At 32.3% G+C, this 18,358-nt stretch overlaps 2 protein-coding genes across 3 annotated transcripts; one reads left to right on the forward strand and one right to left on the reverse strand.

Moving 5' to 3' along the window:
* Positions 1–6,787: 6,787 nt before the first annotated feature.
* Positions 6,788–10,133, forward strand: LOC142525451 (GDSL esterase/lipase At5g33370-like). 2 transcript variants are annotated; one of them, XM_075629749.1, is made up of 5 exons: positions 6,788–7,106; positions 7,695–7,825; positions 8,489–8,731; positions 9,327–9,579; positions 9,766–10,133. In XM_075629749.1, the coding sequence occupies exons 1-5, from the start codon at positions 6,875–6,877 to the stop codon at positions 9,885–9,887; spliced, it is 981 nt and encodes a 326-aa protein (XP_075485864.1). In that variant the 5' UTR covers positions 6,788–6,874; the 3' UTR covers positions 9,888–10,133. The 2 variants fall into 2 exon arrangements, with proteins under 2 accessions (XP_075485864.1, XP_075485863.1); XM_075629748.1 differs by having other exon boundaries at positions 6,792–7,106; positions 9,749–10,131.
* A 2,133-nt stretch (positions 10,134–12,266) lies between these two features.
* LOC142525102 (protein PELOTA 1) lies at positions 12,267–18,104 on the reverse strand. Its single transcript, XM_075629273.1, has 16 exons — positions 17,890–18,104; positions 17,624–17,706; positions 16,994–17,069; positions 16,729–16,803; positions 16,599–16,655; positions 15,746–15,791; positions 15,391–15,466; positions 15,021–15,096; positions 14,881–14,913; positions 14,715–14,783; positions 14,459–14,565; positions 13,810–13,882; positions 13,647–13,685; positions 13,373–13,467; positions 12,777–12,883; positions 12,267–12,640 (listed from the first exon to the last, which is right to left on the reverse strand). The coding sequence occupies exons 1-16, from the start codon at positions 17,938–17,940 to the stop codon at positions 12,567–12,569; spliced, it is 1,137 nt and encodes a 378-aa protein (XP_075485388.1). The 5' UTR covers positions 17,941–18,104; the 3' UTR covers positions 12,267–12,566.
* Between the last annotated feature and the right edge of the window lie 254 nt (positions 18,105–18,358).

Consider the following 18,358-nt stretch of genomic DNA (forward strand, 5'->3'; position numbering starts at 1 on the left):
TTAATGATGTTTTTTTCTATAATAAAAACATCATTATTTTCATCTTCTTTTCGTAAAGAGTAAGTCTCTTGTGAGACGGTCTCACGAATCTTTATCTATGAGACGGGTCACAATAAAAAATAATACTCTTAACATAAAAAATAATATTTTTTCATGGACGACCCAAGCAAAAGATCCGTCTCACAAAATACGACCCATGAGACCGTCTAACACAAATTTTTGTCTTTCGCGTAAAATATGTTTTCTTGATTTGTTCAACTCAAAATATAATTCTAAACTGATTTTATACAAATATATATGTTATTATTTGACATCTATCATGGACCAATTTGAAAAAAGGAAAAACAAGTTTGTCTAGTTTTTGATACTCATAAACAAAAAGGCTGATCTTCTTTGATATCAATCATTTATTTTAAAAAAATAACACATTTTTTTAGAGAACTTTATCCTTGTTTTTTTACAGAAATACATTAATTTATATTATAATTTTTCACAATATATAAATATCTATTCGAACATACCATTAATTTGATTAAATATTTTTTTGCAATATTTTCATATATTTTTTATTCAATATATAATTATTAACATAAATGTCACAATTTTAATAATTTAATATGTTATAGACCAATTAAGTTTTATAATTTTTACAGAGTATATTTGATATATCCATGAATTTCCTCTTCTTCTTGTTTCTGATATAAAAATTGTTCTTCAATAAACATATCAAAAATAACTAACAAGACAGACGAGCCTATCTTTTTTATGCTTTGAAAAATTACCAACCCAACTCATTTTTTAGGTGACGGACCTGGCCGACAAGAAGCCTAGTTAATTATATGTATAATTCCGCGGGTTGGAACGGGCTGACCAACTCTTTTACGAGTTGAAAAATTGTAAACTCAACTCACCTATTTTATATCTCGTGATGAGCTGATCCGATCGACGAGTATAGTCCATTTTGACATATCTTTCAATCGATTTCTAAAAAAAAAAAACATTTTGTTTTCTTAAATATTTTCTCGTACCTCCTTCCCTGATCGAACAAAACAATATCAGGAAAACCTAATTTTAATTTCACAAAGTTGAATGGAGCGAGGGTTATAGTTTCGGGACAAAGTCAAGGACCACGCCTCTCGTGTTTCCATCGACCAAGTTGCTCTCATACAAACACGACGACTAAGATTTTATATTTTCCGCTCTCAGATAAAATTCATTGTTATCGAGCTTATACATACATTTTTTCACTATTTAATTATACTTTTAATTTAATTTTTGGTCAAATATTAGCTCCAATTAATTCAATGGAGAGCAGCAACTTTTGAATGGCGGATTACGTTCTGATTGAACTACATAATTCATTCAACATGCATTTACGTTGAAATTACACGTAAATATTCGACTATGGAGCTCCGAAGTCTATGAATTTATCCAAATTCGATGCTGAATTTGTTATTATCAGTAAGTGGGAAAATATAGAAAAAAAACAAATTTATAAAATTGATAAATGAAATATTTCCACTTTTTTGCATGCCCATCATAATTACAACTCGAAGAATGTTTGATCTCTCGAAGAAAATGTAACCAAACTTGTAAAACAATATACTTTTAATTCGGTTCCACTGGAAAAACAATTATTTACATCCATTGATCAGCTAAATAAAAGAATAAATTTCTTGAATCCCACAACCTCAAAATCATGATAATCAAGAGCATCTCAATCCCGGGATTCGTCGATATTTTTTCCTCCGGTTATTAAACGAGGTGCTGCGGTGGCACGGCTGGAAAAACTGCCTCCATAACTGCCTCCATTTTCAGCTAACGTACACCGGCCACGCCTCTTTCCGCCGGGAATATAAGTGCATGGACTGCTGCCGGAAGCCGGGACAGGACCCCTGGGAAGCGATTGAATCACGAGCCTTTTCTGACGTAGCCATTGCTCGCCTTCCATTGGCCTCGTAGCCAAAATTTCTTGACAAAATAGTGTTAAGAAAACCAATACTATCCCAAATTTGTTGCTAAACTTGAAGCTATGGCTATCATTAGCCATTATCACTATTTTTTATAAAAAAAAATGTAAATTTTTTGTGATAAAATATGAAAATTCGAATGTTTTCACGTCACGAACAATTTGATTTGAATCGAGTTGAAATTTTATGTGAGGAACACGTATTTATATAGTGTTTGTATTAAGGTAGACATGTACAATAATGTTTGACTGTGTAATTAGAATGAAAAGTTGAATGTTGGAAACACAGCGGAGCGCTTTAAAGTTTGACGAGTAGCGTTGAATATTGGAATATTGCCAAACATTTCAATTAATAATATAAGGGTTTGAAGGAGTCGAGTTTGCCGTGGGAATGTGTACGTGTTTGACTATATCTAACTAATTTTATATACATATACATTTAAAAATAATATTTTAATTATTATTATGTTATAGTTAATACAAAAAATATATATTACTATGGAAATTTTAGACATCATCACCGGAAATTCCAAGATTAATTTAATGGCAAAAACTTGTGTGAAACGGTCTCACGAGTCGTATTTTGTGATATGGATCTCTTATTTGAGTCATTCATGAAAAAATATTACTTTTTATGCTAACAGTATTACTTTTTATTGTGAATATCGGTAAGGTTGACCCAGTCTCACAAATAAAAATTCATGAGACCGTCTCACAAGATATCTACTCACATATTTCTGATTTTGAAAATGCTAAAAAAAAGCCGTATGATTTTATGAGTGATTTAAATATCAGGCCTAAAAAATATAGTCGGACGGTCACTGTCTAGCGTCTAGACGCTTAGGCAGCCATTCTGGTTGTGCCCAAAACAGTTTTTATTGTTTTGGCTAAATATCTTATTTTTCTTGTTCATTTTCATATTTCTCAAATGATTTTTTATATCGGATTCAAATTCAAAATCAATAATGTATTAATCATCTTTATCTGATACAAATTAATTGAAAAATTTCGAACAATCCTTTTTAAAAAACTTTAAAATTTAAAAATAAAAAAATTCTATATATTAAATTAGGTGACTACCTTAACGGATTTTGAGTCGTCTAAAATCAAGTTCGACGCATAGGCGCCATCATCATACTTACAAATGCGAGGAAAACGAGACCAAACATTTCAAATATCAGGCTATCCCGTTTCATATTAGGTGATGCAGATTAAGTGAAATGTTGCGGTGAGCAAATGTTAATAATTTTTATATTTAATTCTGTTTGTGAATTTTCCTCTCTTTTTTTAATTGTTTTTTTCACACTAAAAAATTGGAATATTTTAGGGAAAAAATGGTATCCCCTGGAAAATTTGGGTGTTTTATTTTAGGGATATTATTTTATTAATGATAATAGAAGTATTTTGCATAATTCCAAACGCAGCCCAGGGGATTTGAAGTTGGAACCGACCTTCCTAGGATGCATGTTCTTTAGGCTGCATGCCCTTTGTCGGTAACTCGGGTTTACACGAGAAATGAATTCTAAATTATTACGGTGTCGATGACTTGTAGTTCTTCTTACGTTCGAGATTCAAGTAATTTTAATTTGAATGTCATAATTTTTTTATATGAACTAGGATATATCTATTTATATTTGAGTAGGTCTCTTGTGAGACGGTCTCACGAATCTTTATATGTGAGACGGGTCAACCCTACTGATATTCACAATAAAAAGTAATACTCTTAGCAAAAAAAGTAATATTTTTTCATAGATGACCCAAATAAGATATTCGTCTCACAAAATACGATCCGTGAGATCGTCTCACACAAGTTTTTGTCTTTATATTTTAGTATACCAATTGATTTATTTAAATTCGTTCTTTTTTATATATAATTCGATTCGATTAATATATATGAATTTTACACATTGGCGGCAGCTGTTGAATTTTATAGTTTTGACATTGTACCCAAAAATGTCAACCAAAATCCTATAAAATATTATTGATATTTGAATTATGTGCATTGTGTACACTGGAATGATGATGTGAGTGTTGAATTTAATATTTCTGTTATTGGGCCTCTTTTCCTATCCTATTCCCCGGTTTATTACGGTTCAGAAGCCCATGAATTTTTCAAAGTTATGGGCCTGTAGTCTCATCCTTCTTCTAAATATCGAATGGTAGTTATAAAATATATTATAGATTGTATTTGGACGAGTGAATTTCAAATTTATAATAACAAATTCATTGGTTTGTTTGAGGTAATTCACTTGCCAATGAATTTCAAATTCTAAATAGTTATTTTTTAAGTCAATGTAATGAATTTCAAATTCATATCGACATAAAGTCATTTCAAATTATCCTCTCAAATCAAAATCCGTAAATCAAAACGCAACCTTATAGTTTTTACCCGCCTGCATTTCAAGTCTAACTATTTTTAGTTCTAAAATATTATAAAGTATATTTTCACTCATATATATGTATAAGCTATATTTCATGTCTAAAATAAGAGTTACCAAAACATAGTTGGCAATGCATGTATATGTTTAGTTCTATAAATATAATTCAAAACACAAAAACTTTAATTTTATTGAGATGTAATTTCGTTTACCTATAAATTTATTTAGTGCATATTAATGTTTCTTCGATTTTCCGGAATATTAAATTGATGTTATGTTTGGATTGATGGATTTGATTTGATGATATATTTGATGATTACAGTTTAAATAAAACCAATCTCGGGTAAATTTGAAATTAACTACAAGTATTATTGGAACGAGGTTTATTTGAAATTCACTTTATATTTTTTTTCAACAAAGCAAATCAAGAAATTTGAATCAAATCCCAAAATCATCAGTTTATACACAACAAGAGATCAGAAATTCTTATTGAAAATTTTATTTAATATATTCACGTAGAATGTATCATGGATCACTACACATTTCATTCATGCTCCGAAATTCCAAATGCCCAAAAAGAGTTTGTAGGCCAAAATAAAAATTGACATTAAATTTTTAGAAATATTACTAAAAAAATTATTACAGCATATTATCGAGCTAGGCATCAATCAAGTCTAACTGTCCTAATAATATTTCGGTTTCGGTTGGCCGTTGCCAATCCGATTTTGTCTACCCACTTTGAGATATGAGCATTTATCTTCTATTATATATTTATATGCATTATCTCATCAATGTTATTTGGTAAAAACTTGTGTGAGACGATCTCACATGTCGTATTTTGTGAGATGGATATCTTATTTGGGTTATCCATGAAAAAATATTAATTTTTATGCTAAGGGTACCACTTTTTATTGTGAAGACTCGTCTCACAGATAAAGATTCGTGAGACCGTATCGCAACATATTATTTTTTTATCTATTTATATTTCAACAATTGCATTAGTGAGAAGATTTGGATTTTTAATACTTAATAAGGCGATTAAGTTATATGTCTTAAAACATCAGTTTAATAATCAAATTATAACACAAAGGGAATTTTAATTAATTAATCACATTCTTGAAGTCCAATTCCATTTTTTAATAAAAAAAATTAAAGCTTAACTCGATCAGATAAAGACAAGACAATTATTAGGCCTTCATTTCATTCCTATTTAGTTCATCAATGAAAAATATTATTTTTTATGTTAAAAGTATTACTTATTATTACAAATATGTGCATCATTGACCTATGTCACAGATAAAGATCCGTGTGACCGTCACACAAAAGACCTACTAAAAAAACATACACGCAATATGTGTGAATTATTAGTATTAGTGCTAGTACTGACTCTCACTAATTGCATCGTGGACGAACCACAATCGTTATCATTAAACCCCCAAATAAAAATGTCTGTCATATCATGTTCGAGTTATTGTGAGTTGAGATCTTGTTGAGCTTCATTTATTTTGCTCACATGCAATATGTCATTTCTCATTATGCCAATTTGCCACTTAGAGCTGAATCTAAAGCTTGTAGTTTGGAGACCGGGCTTGTGGCCCAGTGGTCTCACCTCTATCAGATTAGTCGGTACTCCGCGTTTGAATCTCCTCTTCACGTATGTTGTAATAAAAAAAAAAGCTTGTAGTTTGGCTTGCTCCATTGCGCCTTTTCGGGTTCCACTTCTTGTTTACCTTGACAATACTCAAATCAATTTGGAATACTTTTACCTCAAATTCCAATGCATGCACTCGTATACATTAGTGTCCGGGGAAAGTGTTGTGTATTTGTACAATATTTAATTTTTTGGAATTGTTTTAGTAGATTAAATTATAAAAATTTATCCGTACGTACTTCGTCAATTTTAGAAATTGGCCATAAAAAAGGAAAAAAGAAAGAAAAATAAATGGAAAATTTGAAGGGAAAAAAAAATACAGGCCATACGTTCAGATCGATTTGGTCGGTCTACCTCCCTCCCCTCACACATTGGTGCTTGTCCAATATTTGATTTTTTTTAAAAAAAAATTCTTTGTTGTTTAAATTATAAAAATTGATTTTATTTTGGCATTTTTATTCCGAATTTCACAAACATTTACGACTATATATGCCAAGTGCTATCCTATCTAATTTCGTACAATCCCAATCAATGAACAATAACTATTTAATGCCAAGTAGTAAATCAAACTTGTAATGAATTCGTCGTGTTTCCTTATTTTTACCATCATTAAACAATCTTACCTCCTCGTCAACTGTCCTATTAAATACAAACATAGCTTCCCGCATTGTATTTTTTTCCCCTAGTGGCCCTTAATTAATTTCCCCCCTTTGTCACACACCTCTCTCCCATTAAATTCCCAGCCATTCCTTTTCACATACATATATATATATATATATGCATCTTTTTCGTGTTTGCGTCAAGTGTGCATTCAAATTGTTAAAAACTAACACTCGTCACTCTTTATTAGCATTTGCTTGCAAAATTTGTACCAATATGTCTCCACATTATAGGATTCTTTTGGCCTTATTTTTAGCAACATTGGTAGGGGTCAAACGAGTCGAGGCTCGAGCTTTTTTCGTGTTTGGGGATTCGCTTGTGGACAGTGGGAACAATAACTACTTGGCTACTACGGCTCGCGCGGATGCACCTCCATACGGACTCGATTACCCGACGCATCGGCCGAGCGGGCGTTTCTCTAATGGTTTTAATATCCCCGATCTTATCAGTGAGTACCCACCTTAATTATGCTTTTTTTTTTGTTACGTTAATATGTTCGTAAACTCTGATTAATTTTTGACAGACCAACATTACCATGAGTTATAAGTTTGTCACCAATTTTTTGGTTTACTCGACCCTACCGGAGTCGATCCAACGGCTTGGATTTTTCCGAGTCAATTTTTTTTTTTACATGAAGGTGGGCCTGGATCACTCATGTGGAGTGATCCGGGCCGTTCATTGCCTGTGCAAGCAGGGTGAAACAATCCCAATTTTTTTTTAATATTACACTTTTGTTTTTTGTTTTTGTTTTTTGAATTTTAACACATATTTTTTTATTTCAACAATTCAAATATCAATTTAATTTTTCCTGTAATTTGTCAAATTTTACTTTAGTACATCTATAATGATAAAAAAACTGTACACATATTCATTGTGCAGAGTAACTAGTCTTTCTAACGAAGGATTATCATTAATTAGTTAGTAAGAAATTGAAGGTTTCCGAATTATTGAATTATGACTCGATAAGTTTTTTTTTTGTTTGTTTAAAAAGAAAAAGATTGGGTTATTTAATTTTATGATTGGTTGGTTGTTTTAGGTCAGAAAATTGGTGGTAGAGAATCACCGTTGCCTTACCTAAGTCCGGAGCTGAACGGAGAAAGGCTATTGGTGGGAGCCAACTTTGCCTCGGCAGGAGTTGGAATTCTTAATGACACGGGCGTACAATTTGTGAGTTTCCTATTAAATACTCAAAATAGTTATTTTTTCTCACAAAATTTGTTATTTCAACCAAACAAGTATTGAATCAACTCGATTTTTGCGTGCAATCAAATTGTTAAAATAAAAATTACAATTTTGATAATATATGTTTATTATTTTGCGATTTTAATAATATATATTCAATTTCAGTTTTAGTCATATATTTTTCAATTTTCGACGATTTTGGTCATTTTTATTAGAAATATTGATATAACGTTACACACTTCATGACATGTGTCACGTCAAAAAAATCTAAATTGAAAAAAAAAAAAAGATAACAGACCAAAACTTAAATTTAATAAAATAGAAAACCAAATCATAGGGAGACATATACTGCATTTTCCTAATTAAAAATATGGTCGAGAATTCAATGTGAGGTTTATATTATGGATGAATAACTAACGCAAAAATTTATGTCAGACGATCTCACATGTCAATTTTGTGATACGTATATTCTATTTAGATAACCCACTGAAAAAAATTTTACTTTTAATTATAAAAATATGCTAAAGTTGACTTGTTTCACGAATGAAGATCGTAAGAACATTTAACAAGAGATCTAGTATCATACTAATAGCAACACTTTAATTGTCAAAATATAAATGAAATAAAATTGATTTATGACTGATGCAGGTGAACATAATAAGGATTGGCCAACAATTGGCATATTTCCAGCAATATCAAGAAAGGTTGGCTAGATTCATCGGAGCATTTGAGACGAAAAGACTCGTGAATCAAGCATTGATTCTCATCACATTGGGAGGCAACGATTTTGTCAATAACTACTATTTAGTCCCCGTCTCAGCAAGATCTCGACAATTTGCTATTCAAGATTACGTGCCCTTTGTCATCTCCGAATACAACAAGATTTTGCTGGTAATTATATATCCTTTCGTCCATCGTATTAACTAATATCCTCATCAGTTATGTCTTACATTTCAACTGATATCGATATCTCAAATTTAAAATTTGGACCTAATCGTACAAACCGATTATAATATGGTATGTTTTCATATCATATTTTTTAAGTACATTATAAAATATCGTACAAACACTCAACGAATGCAACCGGACATTGGTAATAAGTAATGCATCATGGGAGGAATGGTGCTAGGTGGATGCAATTACTAGCATTTAATTTTAATTTAATTAAATAGTAGACACGAGCATGTGACCGTAGTTGGACATCCTGTCTGTGGGCGTAATAATTAATTTTCTACCTGGTTTTAACTTATATATTTATCCTAACTTCAATCAAATAAATGTGCTAACTTCAATTATTTTAATTAATATTCATGTTTTAAAAAGCTAATATGAATGAAGATTGGCTCCACAAGACTTGGAGAAATATTTAGTACATATTCATTGTTTTTGTAATATGTTTTTAGCTTGTGGGAATTTGAATCAATCGTTTTTTGGACGTTGGAATTTGAGGAATATCATAAAATGACCTCTCGTTTTGTGATTGCAGAGACTTCATGAACTAGGAGCTCGACGAGTCTTGGTGACGGGGACAGGGCCACTAGGCTGCGTTCCGGCAGAACTAGCGATGCGAGGTAGAAACGGCGAATGCTCGGTTGAACTCCAACGAGCAGCATCACTGTTTAATCCACAGCTCAACCAAATGATACTAAGGTTGAATAGTGAAATAGGTGCAACCGTCTTCATTGCTTCCAATACACAAATGACCCACTATGATTTCTTCAGCAATCCTGAAGCATTTGGTTTGTTCTTTATTTTTTTATACGTTTTATTCTCTCGTATATTCCATTCAAAATATGAAATGAAAAAAAATAAACTTAATTTTGGAAAAAGGGTTTCTCTAAAAAAAACTTAAAATTCGATCACTTCAAATATTTTATTTCACCATATCTATTTGTTGTACGTACGTAGGATTTATTACCTCTAAGGTGGCTTGTTGTGGACAAGGGCCGTTCAATGGACTAGGACTATGCACACCAGTATCCAACTTGTGCCCCAACAGAGACATTTTTTTGTTCTGGGATGCATTCCATCCATCCGAAAGGGCTAACCGATTGATCGTCAATCAGATGTTCTCGGGCACGGTCGAATACATGAACCCTATGAACCTCAGCACCATTATGGCTTTAGATGCTCAGACATAATGCAATATCGATCGTCGTCAAGGTCACACATATTTGTTCGATTTACGTCATTTTTTAGATTGATTTTCTGGCATTAACAAGCCTGTTGATTGTGCGTACGAACGGCTGCTCTATTTAAACTCTTATAAGTTTATTTTAAGATTAAGACTTACCCTATCTAAGTTAACTCCAAAAGCTAGCTCAAGGGGTATGATTGTTTAAGTTCACATATGCAAGTTCCTAAGGATTTTATCCAACCGATGTTAGATAATTAACAAACCTCCATCATGCTCAGTAATGAACATTTGGAGCAGTGAAGCTTACAATAGGGGATGATTGTTCAAGTCCATATATGCAACTGACAATTAACACACCTCATCACGCTCATGAATGAATATTTGGAGCGTGACGTTTACAAGTGACTCGAATATAGGTAGAACAAATGGTTCAATTATGAGTAGTTTAACACATAATCGTGAAACGTCATGATCTCTGATATCATATTAAGATTAAGACTTGTATCTAACTCAACCCTAAAAACTAGTTCAAATGGGAGGATTGTACAAGTCCATATATACAATTTTCAATCACTTAATCCAACCGATATGTGATATCTAACAGTTTCTTAGAGTTGTTCTTGATTTAAAAAAAAAAATTGATTTGGTGTAGAAGTCCAATCCAATATAAAAAAAATTCAAGTATTTTTCTATGTTTACATTATCATTCGGAATTTCCTTAATATGCATTGAGCACGTCAGTTACAATATTTCAACCATTGCCTGAAATATAGATAATATGAAATATTATTTTATCCATAGTCTAAAAAACATTTGGAATCAAACCCTTCATATTCTTGGGTAAACTCTCAAATTCGGAAATGTACTATTTTCTAGTTGCATGGCTCCTCTGAACCAAATAAAATGCTGATCCAAAATCCCAAGAGTAGGAGTACACTGTCTCATCCAAGAAAACCAATTATTTCAAAAAGATAATGGGGACATGCAACCTTGTTGGAAAGGCCACCTTTGCGAATCTTGTGGCCTTTTTCACTACTTTCTGATCTTAGCTTGGAAAGTATGTAATGGTGATAAAAAATGCCACTGATTCCAACCAAAAAACGCAACGAGACCAACGTACTTAAGGTCTGTCGATGGCTCGGGGAAGTCTTGAGTTTCGTGTTGGAAATAATGCATAGCAGCAGACGAGGTGAGGTAGATGAATGAAATGATAATCGTGGTATCTAGGGTGATAAATCCGTAAAGGAATAACACCTGAAAAATAACACAGAATGAAATTTGGTTAATTTGAAGTCAAATTCTATATAGAAAATAGATCGGGCCGAAGAAAAATAAACCTTATAGATAAATTATTTTTTTATTGTGTTTAAAAAATAAAACTTAAATTTTTTTAAATGTTTTATTTGAGAAAAAAAATCAAGTAAATATAAAAGATATATAAAAATGCATATAATTGGAACAATTTAGGGTTATATATATATATATAACATGCTAGTAACCACCCAGGAAGTATATCAATTTTTTCTTCCAACTTTACCCTTATATTTACACTTTTGTTTTTTGTTTTTGTTTTTAAATTTCAACACACTTTTATTTTTATTTTTTTTATTTCAACAATTCAAATATCAATTTAGTCTCTCTATAATTTTTCAATTTTCACTTTATTTCATCGATAATGATAAAAAAGACTGTATACGCTGCAGAGTAACTAGTATATATATTGTGTTTTAAAATTGATTAATAGCAAGAAACCAAAACATGTTAAGAAAAGAGAAATTTTCCTTGGAAAACGAAATCAGTCCGCACGTTTTGATTCGGTTTACGTTGGTAAAAAATATTCGTTGCAATTTTTTTTGAATCAAAGTTATATTTGAAATCCTAGATTTTAGTAAGATAATTAGGTCTGGAAATGGTTCTTCAATGTACATTTGTAATATTGTGTATATATATATATAATTTAATTTTGCTTTTCAAATATATTTAACTATGCATATCTTTCAATTAAAATAATGAATAAGTATATTGTAAAATAGTCTCACTGGTCTATATTTATGAAACGAGTCGATATAATCATACCTACCATAAAAATTAATAATTTTGACATAAAATATTTTTTTTTCACGAGTTGAATGATTCTTGTAAATATGGAGAAAAATTCCATCTACAAATACGATTTGAAACCAAATGCCAAAGATTAATAGACAGGATCAAACCAAACTTCATTGAAATTGGATCAATTCTCCCAAATTTTCAACTCCACGAGGTCTTGTGTTGGCTTCCAATGACTCAAATGGTTGTGGTCAATTACTCGTCCAGCAAAATAGCTAATTCTTCAGCAAATTTGAAAAAATTTAAACAAAAACTATAAATTGTATACATTCAACCCTCACCTTAAAGCTTAAAACAGTGGGGGTGAATATGTGCCTCAATTCTACTTCAAACCATAGTACATATAAAATGTTTTATTGCAACCTTTTGCACACATTATGAGTAAATATTTAAATGAAAAATAATAATGATAATACTATGATCTATGCTATGATACAGATGCAGCACAAAAATATTCCATCAGCTCTTTTCAACTATCATCTACATTTCTATGTCTTCCAAGTCTGGCAAAGGAAAACGAAGTATTGCCGCGATACCAGTAAGTTGTGCCAGTTCTGAACCTCAGGCATAAACAAGGAAAGTTTGTTAACATTTGGTCATACATGATAATAAGAATAAAATTTTTAAAACAATCACGCGCAAAGGATGTGTATACAGGGGTTCGACAAAATAAAATAAGGATGTACTTACGCTCTCCTGACACATGCATAGAGGAGAAGATGTGAGTAGTGCCGCCTGAGTTCTTGACGGAATCTACCAAGTTCACATACCTTTGCCTCGTTGGTATATCAGAATTCCTGGGAAAACATCGTTTTTGACTGATAAGAGAGTGATCATATGTGGTTTCAATTTCTTGAGGAAGTGGTAGAATTCACCATCCAATTGGGGTATGGATTCAAATAGAGGCCAAAACTTAAGCGAATCTCGAATATCTTGATCCATGTTTTACTACTTTCGAATCATACTTCTTTCGCTACACAACTTTTTTTTAAATACAAGCTCGATAGAAAGCAGGCTGCCTGGATCGGGGAACTCACCCAATTACCCCATAATTAATGTACACCATGTTTAGCAAGCATGCTTAAGCACAAGGAGAATGCAAGGGCAGATTAATGGATGATAGAAAAATAGGCCGTGACAAGTGGGCTTCGGTGAGCAGTTGCCCTTTAGAAATAGGCTTAATCGATGAAGGCAACAATTTCAGTGAATCAGAAACAAAATTCTGATCATTAGTAGTTTCCATCCCGTTACTGGGAGGTCTTTAAGAGATGATAAAAATCACTAACCTAAAGAGCTCATCTGTAATGAGAAGCGTCTGGACAGCTAGTCGCTCATGGGCAACTTCAACGTGTTTTGGTCCATAACAAGCTCGAGCAGGATCCTATCCAAAGCCACCACATATTAACTAAAACAAACCAAACTAAACCGTGTAGATTATAATTTGATTTTTAATAAGCTTAATAGTCATGGAAGCATGCAGACCGATATATTGTGCATTCAGACAAAAAAGAGAGGCAGAAATACTAGCAAATTGTGAACATAGGCAAAGAGAGAACGGACATTTGATAGCATGGCGAAGAAATCCTTGAGTACCCGGACCTGCATTAAAATGAAATAAATAATAAATCCTACAAGAAAACAATATTAACACACAAAACAGAAACCAACCCAATATTTTCGACCGCTAAATGATAGCAACGGAGTGAACTAGGCATATAGCTACCTCTTGTGCAGCTTTTGTGTCTTTAATCATATTCATGACATTTGGAGCATCCAAAACCTCCCTCAAACTATGCCTGTGTATAATTTTTAAATATAAGATTATAATGAGTTATGATCCAGCTGAATTATCTCAACACAAGTAGATTCAATGAACTCCAAATGTCGATTCAATATATATTGAAAAGCCAACCTGTAGGATGATTGGATCTTATTTTGAAGAAAAGGTCTTATAATTTATTTTTCATCTCATTTCACATTCACGGCCATATTCCCAAACATCAAATACAGTTTCACAAAATTGATACAATTGGAAGTGTTGGAGTATCCAACAGATTTGTTGATTAATTTGTAGATGCTGTTTCCACACCAAGATTTCTACTTTCATACATAAATTTAAAAGGTTCTGCCCCCTTTCCCTCATTGCTGTTTTCTAGTTATATAATTCGTCTTTGTTATTTTGGGTGAAAAACAGATAAACAAAGAGACATTTAGTAGGATAATAAGCATCATATTTTCAGTAATGCTACCACACTGATTAAGGAGATCCAATGAGCAAAGTCCACATCAGACAAGATCCAAACTTGTTATAAATAAGGCAACAAGACAACAGCAAAACAAGAAAATGGACAGAAAGAGAAAGACGGTCGTACTTGTATCCAGAAGTAGTATGCACAAGAAGTATACGTGATTTATTCTCGATGATGGATCTAAGCGACTTCCTCTCCGCCTCCAACATCAAGTGTCGATGAAATTGATCCTGAACATGCATGGAATTGATCCATTGCCATTATCCCGTTATTATTATGAAATAAATAATTTTTACTATGAATCGAGCTAAAAACCAAGAAATTCATAGAGAAAATCGGAATAACTCATTGATATGCTTATTGATAGGAGAATAGCTACCTTGGTAAAACCGGGACTTGCAATCACAGCACAGCGAACAACGTTGAAATCAACATTTTTAAGGAATGACTAAAAAAAGTAGAACAAAATAGTTTATCCTATTTAGTAATGTTTCTGAAATAGACACGGAACGAGTATAAAAAAACAGGTAGGCACTCAATTTTACCATTAAAACATTGTCGAAAAACTTGTTCAACGCCTGTCAAAACAAGCATACATCAGTAAGGACTCACGTGCTATGATCCCAGGAAAAAAAGCTAGCAGATTTAGTCGAACAATATTTTGGGAAACAACTAACGGTCATACTTTGTCATAACCTGCAACTGCAGGACCATGCTTGCGCGGTATTGAAGTCTCTACACGAGAACGAGTTGTTGTCACGCTGTTAATATTAATCCATTTAAACATTAGAATGTGGTTAGAAGACAATAATCTGTAACAAACTCAAATTTTAGTAGTTCTTTCCTAAGCAACTGATTTTAAACATTTCCATCCAATGAAACTATCTAATAAAGTCCAGATAGAAGATCAAATTAATATGATACACTCATAAACAAGTTGGAAGAAGATGAAATCATAAAAACAAGTGCCTTAGGGAATCATGAAAATCACAATTAGAAAAAATACAGTCCAGTACAGCATGATCTATCAAAATTTTTAATACTGATATCAGTACCTTTTGCCAACAAGTAAAATATGAGCCAGGCCTTCTTGCATCAGAACAACAGCAAGGTCCGCACTTGCCGTAGGATCTGAAACATTAAAATGTAAGCTTCAAATCAGCATACATACAAATAACATGCTGATAAAATCGTCTACTTCTGTATTACACAGTTTGTTGAGGCGATCACACGTCCATGTATGGAATATAACCATTAAAGCGTAAAACTGTTAACAATGTCAGTAGTCCCAAAAAGATGAGTAATATAGAATTTGATCGTTTTTATTAGTAGCTCAATGAAAATTAAAAGTATGTAGCACAACATGGAAGATAAATAATGAGGTTGCATGGATCAGTTGAAATTCCATACCAGATGCTTGATGCAGCACATCCAATGTCACCGAGTCCCAGATTTCCTAGCAATCGACATGTAAAGACTTAATTAGTGCAAAATTATTTATGCTGCAATTTTTTGGCATTTATGTTATCGGCACCAGATTCATAGTAGCATAGCAAAAAAAAATTCCATGAATGAAGGATATTGAGAGTATCCTCATTGTACCATTAAGTCTGCACCTTATATAAAAAAAATCTAACTGTGTAGTTTCCCTGTGTTTCCTTAACTTTGCGCTAGGTTGCCTTAGTGGAGGATGCCATTAATAATCCATATTTATCACTTCTTCGTTTCAAATCAAGTCCAATAATCAAAATCCATAAGCTCATCATTGTTCACTATTCACACGTGATATTTCATCCCATTTCTCTCATGTTAGTGTTAATCTCATCAACCCAAAAAATGAAATTGAGAAGAGTAAGATACAATTCTAGTGCTAGTAAACATAATTATCAGAGGCATAATGCTATTTCACCTTCATCCCACACCAAACCCATATCAGCAGTCTATTTCTTTTCCGATCATATAATTCAATAATCTTAGTATAATTTATCATTTTGTGACCCTATCACTTCAACCGAACCCAGCCTAACATTCTGAGGCAAGGCTCTAAATTGGTTAATGAAACAAGTAGTAGGACCAAGACACTAAAGTCAAACTTACGTTAACTGAGGCAGGCACATATACAATTTCATGTTTTTTGTTCGACGCACTATATCAAATTAACATCAAAGTCTTGCTGCGATGAGTATAGATTTAATCAAATTTATGACTGAAAAACGTTAAGGAGAGTGGCAAAAACTTCAATAAACTAGGAAAAATGACACACCTTCCTTAACACAAACGGTCTGTGGAGCTCAACTTCTAGAGTGTGAAATGCCCCAATCTGCAGCATGATAACAATATAGTAGCCCAAATGCTATTTAAAAAAATATATATAAGGAGTAACAGCCACAAACCTTGACATGTTCGTTCTCCAAAATATTCTTCCCGCGTATACGTAGGACAGATCCTTCTTTGTCATACTCGATGCCCTAAATTAAAATATGCACATGTATAATTCATTTCAGTACAGGATTTGTGGACAAGATTAATGCAACCGTCTAAGGCATTTAAGATTCTTATTGTGATCAACTACAATATACGAAAAAACAAATTGGATGTGTAAAGTTCTTCCAATAAAAATTGGTCATACTTCAAATCTTTTTCGACATACTAATATACCTCGACTTTGATTTCAAGCTTCAGTTTCACTCTTTCTGCATCTCTTCCTCCCGAAGCAGCTTCTCTCAAAACCTTCCTACACACAGACAATAATCATCAAACGTACTCCCATACAACAATCAGATTAAACATTTCAGGGCACTGGTCCAAAATTATTGCATTTCCTAACACAAATGACATACAATATGTAAAACCTACATGATCATTGTTAAATAGGCATCAAAATTCAACTTTGCTATCTTAAGTTAACGAATAACTATTAGTGTCACAAGAAAACTTGTCGTTTACATGGAAAGCCCCTATCTTATTATTTTCTACTACATTATCTATTTTCTTATGAAGTTGCGATCGTGTGACTACATGGATATTCAATCATTACTGAAAACAAGGATGCCAATAAAAAGAGCAATGCCTTGCTCACTGGTATAATAAGCATAAATTTAATTTATAGATAAAAAGCCCAAAAAAATGGGACTGTATGTGGGGGAATATATGATTTAAAGCAACTGACAAAAGCTTGACACATAAATTCAAGTTTTCACACTAAAAAGACAATAAAAACCATTATTTTTTTAAAAAAAAAAAACTATAAAAACCGGCTCAACACAACATAAAGAACCCAAAAGTTACCTCACTGTGACAGCCAAGACACTGTCACCCTCAGAGATCAAATTGTAAGCAAGCCACAAATCATCCGCCTCTTCAGGAACCATCTGCATCAAACCCCAGAAACCGAAACAAAGAAATTTCAAAATTGAATCCAAATTACTGAAACCCACCTTTGTTTATGACAAGAAGAGGTCGAACAAGAATTAAAGAAGGACCTTGATAAAAGTTTCAAGGTAAATTGTAATTACTAATCGAGGAGACAACAAAAGAAAAAGTGAAGAAACAACCTTCACGCTTCCAGGGCCATCGCGTATGAAATCTCTGCGAACGATCTTCATGATAATTTGTCTACGTTGTTTTCTTAGTTTCTCCCCTTCGTTTCTGCTTCAAGACTGATGAGAAAATCTTGGTTGGTTCGATTGCGTTGAGAATCTTGAGATGGGACGCAAATTGCAAAAACAGTTGGAGTCCTATGATTTATATTGTAAATTGATGATAAATGGTCAAACATAAACTTATCCTGATTATTATATTTGGTAAATTGATGATAAATCTTTAAATTCAAATATAAACTTATTTTAATTTTTTATATCTAAAACTTTTTATTTAAATTCTCTAAAATAATAAAATGACAAAAATATTTTTATATATGTTGATTTTAATGATTGATTTTATTGAGTCAAAAATTATATAAGAGCCTAGATAGAATTATTTCAATCATACAAATGTATTATTATTATTATATAATTGAATGTT

This window comes from Primulina tabacum, chromosome 14 (genome assembly GCF_025594145.1).
Source record: "Primulina tabacum isolate GXHZ01 chromosome 14, ASM2559414v2, whole genome shotgun sequence".
Taxonomy (NCBI): domain Eukaryota; kingdom Viridiplantae; phylum Streptophyta; class Magnoliopsida; order Lamiales; family Gesneriaceae; genus Primulina; species Primulina tabacum.

Bases quoted from the DNA above. Each gene is read 5' to 3' on its own strand.
- LOC142525451 (XM_075629748.1), top strand. From the start codon at position 6,875: ATGTCTCCACATTATAGGATTCTTTTGGCCTTATTTTTAGCAACATTG. The intron at 7,826-8,488 runs GTGAGTTTCCTA...TGACTGATGCAG, and splicing joins ATGACACGGGCGTACAATTT to GTGAACATAATAAGGATTGG. The intron at 9,580-9,748 runs GTTTGTTCTTTA...GTACGTACGTAG, and splicing joins CAGCAATCCTGAAGCATTTG to GATTTATTACCTCTAAGGTG.
- LOC142525102 (XM_075629273.1), bottom strand. From the start codon at position 17,940: ATGAAGATCGTTCGCAGAGATTTCATACGCGATGGCCCTGGAAGCGTG. The intron at 16,656-16,728 runs GTTTGTGGCTGT...ATCATGCTGCAG, and splicing joins TGGAGAACGAACATGTCAAG to ATTGGGGCATTTCACACTCT. The intron at 15,792-16,598 runs GTGTGTCATTTT...GTCGATTGCTAG, and splicing joins GACCGTTTGTGTTAAGGAAG to GAAATCTGGGACTCGGTGAC.